Genomic DNA, 10,379 nt, shown 5'->3' with positions numbered 1-10,379 from the left:
TTTACATGTATTTGAATTTGTTTTCTATAATGACATCGTAAGACATCATGAAAGAGACCTCTTTAGATGATGGGATAACTCTAGTGACAGTCAGAGAAGACCTTCAACGAATGTCAGCCATTCAGAGTACTTTAGCTTTGCACGTCCAATGGCTGAAGTGAAACACATGTTTCAGAAGATTTAACAGGATTGGCTGATAAAACAATCGAACAAGCAACAGAAACAATGAACCTGACTCTTACAACAACAGCGGCGTGAAACAAGGGGCAAATGAAATTACAGGTTCTAAAGAGATGTGTGGCTTCTGAGATTTTTCCAACCTACTCTAATAGGTGAACTCTTTATTGCATTTCAAGATGTGGTAATAAATCTCTTATTAACCAGGCTTGTTTGGGACCATACTAGTGAGTGGGACAACATCAGTCCTTGGTCTTTTCTGCAGCTCTTATTCCCCTCGATATGTACTGTCAAAATTTGGGGCTATTATCTTTCCAATATGGCATCTTCACTTGGTTTATAAGATATACAGTTGAAACTCTCCTTGCAATCACTCTTGTAAGTGACCAGCTCAACCTATGACAACCACTGTGAAATCCCCATTTGAATTACACTCCAAATCTGTTATACGTTTGCACACACTCATAAGAGACCACAACCACATTTGGGAATGACAAACTGATCTTTCCCTCGGCCCTGACACATGGTGCAGCATTTTGTGCAATATTTTGTGGATTATTGTCCACTGGTTAAGACAGCAATAGTAAGGCGAACAATTTCCATCGTGAACGATTTAGACTAGCCCTTGGAAGCAAATTGCCTGCAATGTTGCACTGTGCGTTCAAGCCTTGGGCAACCACTCAAATATTCTGATTGAGGTATTAATGAACAATAAAACTATGCACTATTTGATAAATGTATTGTACTGCTGTAGCATTACCTAATGTTTGTTGATGAAGATCTTGAATTAAAAGGTGATTTAAGACTGGAGAAAGAATAAAGGTAGGGTACAGCATACTACTGCGTTAAGTCTGCATAAGAGCCAATGGCACTTATCTCCAGTTTCTGCAGCATTAAGTTACTAGGGGTATTTCTACTCCCTCCTGGATGGGGTGATAGTGATAGTCCATCCCAGGGTTATCTTCCAGCATAAAATTCCCTGGTACCCATTTATACCTGTACACATAGGTGGAGACAGGCACTGTCCCTGGGCAGGGTTTGAACCTGGACCACTCAATCCAGAGGTGAGCACACCAACCATGAGGCCAACCACACCTCCCAGAAAGAGTAACTAGATGCTTCAACTATAGTGTACAAACAGTATATCATTGTCCCAACAAGACTAGGAAATCAGCTAGTCTGGTCGACCTGTCACACCATAAGTTCTCCCCAGTTCCTGAATTAACTCCACATTAACTTTTCTTTCTCCTTCACTTTCTCTGTCTTCTGATTCTGATCCACAGATATTAGCCTCCAGTTGTTTGAAAAGCTTTGATGCCACAACTTTCTCTTCCTTGCCAAGAAACTTTAGAGAAAGGTCAAACCTATTTGTTCTTGAGAGTTGCTGGAGAATGTCAAAAACTTTGTTTGTGTCTTTTTCATCCAAGCAGTTGTGAAGAATAACAAGAAATTCTCCCAAATGTCCCATGCTTATCTCTGCTTTGAAAATAGTTCTTAGTCCCTGGCCACCAATTCCAAGCAAAAGTTGATATTTTTCTAATTCTGTTTTACACTGACGTTTCCAAACCTTGGTAAACTCATGGGTAGTCTGAGGCATTTTTGAGACAGAGAGCAGTGGTAAATTAGAGTTTGTTGACGTTGTCTGTGATTTACTATGGGCATGAGGATTCCAAGGTTGTTTGCAAGACTTTTCACCTGTTAAGAAAATAATAATATAAATTGATCAAAATTTGTCAAACTTTGCAAAAGAGTACATAAAAATGAAATTGTGATTCTGGATGGCCCAGTGGGAAAACGGGACCACTGCTGCACAAGTTTCATTTCCTCAAGAAGTTTAAGCTTTAGCTACTTACAAGTGGACTACTCCACAAAGTTGTGTTCAGATAACATCATGATGACAGAATTTAATGTTTCCAGCAATTTTAAGTAAAATTTGGAAAAGAACCTATTGTTTGAAGTAGTCCTTTCATGGCTAAATAATTTCTAAGGACCAATGGAAATTTCTGTACCATTTGTTCTCTTCGTTTATCTCATTTTTAGCCTAAAGTTTAAAAAAGTAACCAAAAACAGAATCATAAATGATAATGGCAAATCTCATCTCCTTCAGTTGGTTTGCTGAGTTTTGGAAAAACACTTCAGTTGCCATGATTCAAATGTCATCCCAACTGACTCTTTCAGAAAAAATATGAACAATCGAGTTCATTTCATTCCGTTTCAAACCAAAATTTCCAGAATTTTGACCAAATCACGAAAGCCACCTGACCCTGCCATTAAGGCCAATCATTTTCCAAGAACCAATCAGCTAACAGAGTCTGGTGTATATAAATGTTGTCAGTAGAAAGCTTCTTTTCCACCAAATGTTCTTTATAGCGAGATCGATAGCTTGACAGTGTTCTATACTTAGTTTTCTCGTTCGTTTTTTTCACTCACCGGTGATATCTTTTCGTTCCAGAGGTTTCAAGTGAGCCGCGCTGACAATATCCCGAAATTCCTCATAGCTTGCTACTCGCTGTTCCACAGCGCGAAATTTCGCGTCGTTCTCCCGAACATACTTAGCGTCCGCTTCAACAGCTAAAGCAAGCTCCTTTTCAAGTTTACGAAAGTCAATTCCTTCATCGTCATTCATAATTCTAAACGTAAGGGAGAACTTGACTGTGGCTGACGACAAAGTGCTTGTTTTCGTTCGGCACACACAGTAACTAACCAATATCAGCGCGGAGACTGGGTTCCAAAGAAGAGTTTGTTCGTTTCCAGTCCTACTGTCGGGTGGAGATAGAAACCTCTCCACTCCGGTTAGGGCCCAGGGCGGGTTCTCTTCAAATTTACTTGATAGCGATCGTGAAAGAGTAGCTTTCAATTTTTTGTGGACTTCTTTTTTTGTCAAAAATATTGCTGTGACATGGAAACGAAGCTCACGTTAAACTGAACAATTATTTTAAATACGCGGTCTTTATTCATAATATTAATAAATTACTAGCTACATTTTACGGTAAACAGCTTTCCTAAGCATTTTTGGTTAAATGCTTAACTTAATTAATTGATTTGAAAAAGAAAACATAAATGAAACCGTGCAGCTCAAACTCGAAATAACATAGAGAAACGCACAACCGCTTTCGAGCATTTTTTTATCCTCGCTGAATAGAATACTTACAAACATTCAAAAACTTCTTTCAAAGGTTCAACTGGCCAAAGGGATGGTAACGTTATCTCAGCAATTCGACAACAGGGCTAACTCCATCTAAAATCAAGGAAATACAGCAAGTTGCAGGACTGCCCATCTATGATGCAGTTCTTTCAAATAATAGTGAAGTGCCATGGCCACCGAAATCTTCTGATTTATGTGAGAGCGCAGTCAATCTCCTGGCAGAACTGGACACTTTTCTATACACTCTCCTAGCTGGCAACTCAGAAATCCCAACAGAATATCCTCATCGAGTCCCCTGTGGCGGGGGGGGGGGGGCTACTCCCTTATATGGGATATATATGTATGTGCGGCCCCAAAGGGTCATAAATAGGGTATCGATTGTGGTCATTTTGGTCATAAATAGGGTATGGTTTTTGCACTCTTGTCTTGAACTGGATATGTTTTTTAGAAGAAGCTACTTTTTAATCATTATCGATAACACCATCAACAAAAGCCCTTTCTAGAAAATTATATTTAGGGCAACTGCGCCAGCTGCAACGGTCAAAAACAGGATATCAAATTTTTGGTCAGGTCATAAAAAGGGTAGGTAGAATCGGAGGTTTTTGTCACAAATAGGGTAAGGGTTTTGGGAAGCGGGCCGCACACCCCCACCTGGGAGTACCCCCAGGATCGCGTCCTGCACCTTGTCGGCAACTCTTTCGGGCATGCGCAAAACATTTTATGCGGGGTAACTGGGGAAGGACAGAAATCCCCCAAGCAACTGCTACTACCGTACGCAGTAAAAACTTTGCCAACGATGTTGAACTTATACAGATGCTAAGCCGATGTGGGCATGGGATTGCGTTTTCGCAAATTGAGGAAAAAACACTCAGTGCACTTTACCCACACAAAATGGCCTTGACGCCTGCTAATGAGGTTCCTTGGCCTGAAAATCTTCAGGTAACGCTTGCATGAGATAATATTGATAGACTGGATGATAATCTTTCTAGCGTAGGAACATCTCATTGAGTAAATGGTATTGCCGTCCAAGTCAGGCATTTTGCTCCGAACCTCCTTCCGCCCCCTGGAATTGAGCAAGCGCGGGACAAGGAAAAGAAGCAGATATGGTTCAGTAATCTCGGTCGTCTCTCCATACAACGTTGGTGATCGCTGGCGGTCCTTGCGCGAGAGCATTCGTCGAGGTAACAGCTGAAGATATCTTGGCGGAGGCAAGAAAGAAGAATTTGCTTAGGATCCTAAAATGCCATCGCCTGATGTCTAGATTAGTTACCATGGCAATGTCCAAAGGTAGTTACAAAATTACTGGTTAACCATTGTCATAGCAACTACTTTTGTCGTCAACGCGATCTCTCTTAGTTCATTGATATTAAGATTATACACCTGATTGGAAAAACGTTGTCCAAACGAAAGTATGAACCATAAACTGTACAACTTCGTAGAATTATGGGAAGACTGAAAAAGCGTGCATATAATTATGATCATGTACTATACTCCGCTTTAATTCCACAGCCACTTAAGGTATCATGGTAGGCGGATTGACAGTGTTTGGAAATCGCGCTCTTACGCTGGCGCTTTAAAAGAAAACCTCATCAACCTAAACATTTTCTGAAAGTTTAATAGTTATAGAATACAATCATATCTTTGAAATTTTCTAAAAAGTTATTGTCGTAGTAATATTAAAAGAGATACCCAGAAACACTGCTTTGCCTCCGCGCGTAAATTATCTCGTGAATTATCGGAGCGGCGCGACTATCATCGGAAATGTTTTCTCACACATCACCCTCAAAAAGAATGTCGGCGATTTTCCAGATGTGGTTTGGGTTTTTTTCTTCACCCTCCTAAAGTTTGATATTTTCAATGCGGACGTTTCCTCCTACCTAAAGGGCTCTTTATATGATCCCGGTAACCGGGCTGGCTCGGTTACCGGGACGAATTTTGATGTCCGGTTCATGTGGGAAATTTCACCTCGGTCGACCAAGATGAAATTCAAGGGACAAAACCATAATGTTGGGATAAAACTTGTATCGTTCGCGACTATTGTAGCTTTGTGGACTCTTGTAGTTTAACTGATAAAGGTAAATATTCGCATACTTCAGAAGTGTAGTTACATGTATACAAGACAGAAATTATGCCATTTTGGCCGCTATGTTGCGAAAGCGAAGCTATTTTGTCAAAAATTAATGTTTCGTCCCGGTCACCAGGGCTGGAGTGTTCATATGGAAAAATTTTCATCCCGGTTACCGAGATCTCGGTCGCAAAAATCGAGATCTCGGTAACCGGGCCAGCCCGGCTTCTCATATGCACACATCGAAATTTTTACGAAGAAAAGAGTGGCTAGGCGAGATCTCGGAAACCGAGCCAGCCAGGATCGACCGGGCTCATATGAAGAGGCCCTTAGTTGTGTTCACAACTGCGACGAGCATTCATGTCCTTACATCTCAGTTCTCCGCTGTTCAAATATGTGATCTTTCATCGGTATGGTTTACTTGCAAAGAAATTGTCTTGTCCGTGTCAAAATTCACCCGAAAAAGAGACTTATTAAACTAAAGGCCTTTTCTGCCCAGTTTGTCGGCTAAGTTGTGATACGTGCCTTGAACATTAATAATCGGCGTTTTATTGAGTTTCCAAGTGTCATTTCTTGTCACGGGCACTCCTTTTGAACAATTGAACAAAGGCTGATATTGTTTAAAGTAAGATCAGAAAGGTCGACCCTCGTGTGGCTAGTAAGATCTCCAAATTATATTCTTTCCTCAAAGATTCGTTGATAATCCATTAATTGAGCTGGTCTGTTCTTGTTTGACGGCCTGAGAATAGAGGACCCCACTTGAAGGTCGATGTTTGATCATTGAGCAAACAAATAACTAACAATGCGCGTCTAAATAATTACAAAAAATTAACAATTCTATGGTTACCAGGTCCTGAGTGTATTTTCAAGAGTAATTAAACCAATCCCTTTACGAAAATGTTCCCGTTGTGAAGAAACAGGTTTGAAATTATCCTCAGAGAAAAACGTCTTCTTTCTGTGTCGAAGAGAAACGTAACTTTGGATTTCGGAACTCGTTCTTAGTGAGGCGAGTATAGCAAAAAAAAAGTAGTCAACTGTTGAAAGCTTAAGGGTAAAGCCATGTAATTAACGGAACAATAAGCAATCTATCATTGGACAGCTCAAGATAAACAATTGTTTTATTGAATACTTCGGCGTTTATGTTTCTGGGTTGTTTTCTTTTATGATTTTATAAAGTTTGTATACTGAGGCGAAGCGATAAAACGTTGCTAAGTTAGAACGTCTGCTTGGAGGAAGCGTTATCTTGGGTAATACTGCTAAACCTTGTGCAAGCTTAATCCACCAAGTTTCTTTAAGTGTAAGCCAGGGCTTAGATGGAAACTAATTGAATCGGAACATTGGCAAACTGAAAGAGCAAGCCTAGCGCTCCACTTGCGAAGTGAACTGTAGAATGGACAAGGAGCATATCAAAGTGAAACGACTGTATTCAGTGGCTGATTCAAGAAGCTTGGGCGAAGACGAAAGCATTACATCACTGCCTACACCACAGTTCCTCGTCCGAGGAAGAAATGGTGGCGACATAGCCACGTTTTCGTTGGTTCAGACTAAAAAGGACAAAACCGAAGGGAAGGAAATTAAAGGCAAGATGGCGAGAAACAGTCCTCCGGTCTCGCGACTCAGGTTGCGTTCCAGTTCGGGCCGCGTGTTGAGTGATGGCAAATGCGCTGGAAATGCAAATTTAGAGAGTACAGCTGAAGACTGCACCATTAATAGGTCTCGTAGTGGAAGCGGTTCTATGGTCTTCTCTTCTGTTAAAGACAGGAAAGAGGCCAAATTTTCTAACGCACGAGGCTACCCTATCAATTTGCCTTCGACGGAGCCAATACAAAGTGTTTTAGAAAGACTGCAATTTTGGAACAAAGATGAAGGGATCAAGCAAGACCAGAGACTTCACAGTCGAGCAGTTTCCTTTTCAAATCAGTCTCTCTTGCATTCAGCAATATCACGTGATGACGCCGTGGAGCTTAGCGACCTTATTGACAGTGAGAACCCGGATCTAAATGCCCCGGATGAAGTCGGCATCACACTGCTTCACCGCGCAGCCATCGATGGAAGTTACCGCTGTCTCAATTTTCTTCTCTCTCGAGGCGCTAATGTGGACGTGACGGATTTTGAAGGCTGGACTCCACTCCACGACTCAGTGTTCCATGGGCATATCCGCTGTGCGGTTATTCTTCTTATCTCGGGCGCTGACGTGGAGGCAGAGACAAAGGACTTCCTTAAACCAATAGAAATGGCGGAAGACGAGGAAATGATTTTAGTGGTAGGCAGATCTATGGCATTGAATAAGACTGGACAAAATCCAAATTATGATAAAGAAACTCTGGTTTAAAATCAAGATAATACCTACCTAATGGGTGTCTTATTTTAAGAATGCAGTAACTGAAAATACTAAGAACAATTTGAAGCTATCAACGTTTACCTTTCTTTACGGTCGTGAAGTTGAGGGAATTTGAAGATATGTTTTTAGCTTGGCCACTTTGGAAACACGCCAGACAACGCGCGAGGCCTACTCTTTCCTCGCGCGCCCCTTCAAATCATACTCCATCCCATACCTGAGGTGCTCAGCCTGTGTTATCAAGGGACAGTGAGGAAATTTCTGCCTACCGCTAAGCCCTTGCATACGGCTGCTGCGCCCGCAGTACGAGCGGCAGTCAAAACTGAGCTGTCCTACCCAAACGATAGAATAATATCTTTTTTCTTCGAAGCTGACAAAAATAAAGACAATGCTAAAGTTGCTTTGGCCTCTTCTAATAGTTAACTTGACAATTCCGGGCTTATTTTGACGAGGAACAGCATATTTTGTTCAAAATGACACAACTACTACCCTATCTCGCGACACTCGACGAACTGCGAGCGAGTTGTGCTGCCGGACGCTGGCGACCCATTTTTGGCGGCAAATTGGAAGCTTGGAGACTGAAAATGTTTCATATTTTTTACTTTTTACAATCTGATATGGCTTTTGGAATTGTAAATCCCTTTTCGTGAATATTTAATGCTATCTGCAGTAAGAAAATTTGCCTGATTTCAATGCTATTCCTTTTAACTTACATTGACGTCAGGACAGTAAAGTTTTTCCGGCCTGCTGAATCCCGATTGGTCGATTCAAATTTCAGGCGAGCGAGCCGTATGCAAGGCGAATGGGCGTACAGAAAGACGGATTTATAGGAGTCTGTTTGATTAGAACAATAAAAGAAATTTGTGTTACGTCTAAACAAAATGTCTTCTTGTTGTTAGGCCAATGATATGTAATTAACGAACCCTTGCGAAACTTAATGCGTATGGGCGAAAATGGTCTGAGCACGTATAATTACAGCAAAATCTTTGTTTGTGTGACAGTAAAGAAAGTTTCATATATGAACGATGAATCGTGAATTTCCTTGCTGTCTAGACAACTTGCTAATCTCCTAAAGAAGTAGGAAATTACTTGAAAAGCCATTTTTCTTATCTGGTCTCTTAGCTTGACATTGTCAATCGGGTGCTAAATAATTAACAATTAGTGGCTAATGAACCAAATTAATATTTAATATACCTTTAATGGTACTAGAACAAAGGACACAAGCGTGCTCACGTGCATTCGAACAAAAAACTGACATAAGTTGTTATGTAACTTGGAAGTTGTCGTCAGGCAGAATGTAAACGGTCTTTAACAGCGGCTCTCCGCACACACTTAGGGCGTGGACATTCTGCAGCGACAGTTTTCCTTGTGTGACATGCCCGTTTTTGCGGAAAGTTCTTTTGCGGGGACAAAAGTTTGTCCCCGCAACATTTTGCATGAAATTCATCATGCATCATGAAGTAGGGACAAAATGACCGCAATTTTCAATGCCGCATCGTGTGCAACTCTTGCAAACTGTTCGGCCCACCACGACACATTTGTACGTCTCAATCCGCTTCGTGTGTCCCAGCTTGCGAACTGTTCCTGCCACAAGCCCCTTTGCGTCCACGCCAAGGGGCTTGTCCCTGCTTCACGTCCCTGTAACATGTCTGCTAGTGTGTATTAGAGTGTGCCGGGCCGTTAAGTCTTAACAGTAAACCGCAAGCCTGGAAAGTTTATCAGCATTACAATGTTATTATCGACAGGAAATGATTAGAGCAGATAGCTTGTTTTAACATTTGCATGTCAGTGTAATCAGAAGGACCTCAACAACCACCGCCCACCCCTCACCCCACGGAAGAATCCCTTGTAAAAGAAAAGCTGCCGAGGTGATTGTCAGAAAATTTAGAAGCATTCTCTGAAAGGTACCAGAATCCCGGCCTGTCAATCAAATTTTCCAGAGCATCCCGTCAACCCTTGTCTTTTGAACCTATGCCGCGTAAATTGGTTTTTGGAAAAATATGTAATTCACAAAGGTTCAAAATTGAAAAAAAGTGACCATAATCTTTGCAAAACTATGTAACTCACAAAGGTTCAAAATTGAAAAAAAAAGTGACAATAACATTTGCAGTTGTTTACGTTTTTCATGAAACTGGGTTACAGTGAAAGACGCCTTAAAAAAAATTACAAAAACAGACATAAATTTCTGGGCTTTAATGAGATTTGAAATTTTGACTTGTCACTGCACGATCAAGCTTAAATCTAAAACATATCATCTCAATTAAGGTGAACAAATTCGTCTGTGTACTTTTGTACCTTGATTTGTATAAAGGTGGAGCTTAAAAGGCCCACGAGCTCGCCATCTCGACTCCAGAGAATAGGCGGCGATATCTGTGAAAAGAAAACGCACTGAAAAAGGAACAGGGGGGCGAAAAGGCGGTTGGAAAGGAAATGGCACTAGTTAACGCGGGAAGATTCGAAGGCCATTCATTCAAGTAAAGCTGTTGATTTGAAAACAGCGGAAACCTCAAAGAGATGTCGAAGGAGTATTTTAAAAGCCACGGTTTTCTCTGAAAGAAAGTCGGCAAGTTAAAACAAAACTTACAATGACCATGTTGTGGAGTTGAACAAAAGTTTTCTTTAAAAGATTTAACAAATTTGCATGAAAGTGGCGA

General features: G+C 41.1%; 2 protein-coding genes across 2 annotated transcripts; one reads left to right on the top strand and one right to left on the bottom strand.

The window, feature by feature from the left end:
• Positions 1–228: 228 nt before the first annotated feature.
• On the bottom strand, positions 229–3,115 carry LOC145469132 (dynein axonemal assembly factor 19-like). Its single transcript, XM_081452811.1, has 2 exons — positions 2,608–3,115; positions 229–1,872 (listed from the first exon to the last, which is right to left on the bottom strand). The coding sequence occupies exons 1-2, from the start codon at positions 2,801–2,803 to the stop codon at positions 1,352–1,354; spliced, it is 717 nt and encodes a 238-aa protein (XP_081308937.1). The 5' UTR covers positions 2,804–3,115; the 3' UTR covers positions 229–1,351.
• A 3,459-nt stretch (positions 3,116–6,574) lies between these two features.
• LOC145470166 (uncharacterized) lies at positions 6,575–8,854 on the top strand. The gene has a single exon (XM_081453998.1). It carries the CDS (start codon positions 6,778–6,780, stop codon positions 7,717–7,719), a length of 942 nt encoding a protein of 313 aa, XP_081310124.1. The 5' UTR covers positions 6,575–6,777; the 3' UTR covers positions 7,720–8,854.
• The last annotated feature ends 1,525 nt before the right edge of the window (positions 8,855–10,379 follow it).

This window comes from Orbicella franksi, chromosome 15 (genome assembly GCF_964199315.1).
Source record: "Orbicella franksi chromosome 15, jaOrbFran1.1, whole genome shotgun sequence".
Classification (NCBI taxonomy): domain Eukaryota; kingdom Metazoa; phylum Cnidaria; class Anthozoa; order Scleractinia; family Merulinidae; genus Orbicella; species Orbicella franksi.
The sequence above is the reverse complement of the archived record's forward strand: the minus strand, read 5'-3'. Positions and strand labels throughout refer to the sequence as shown.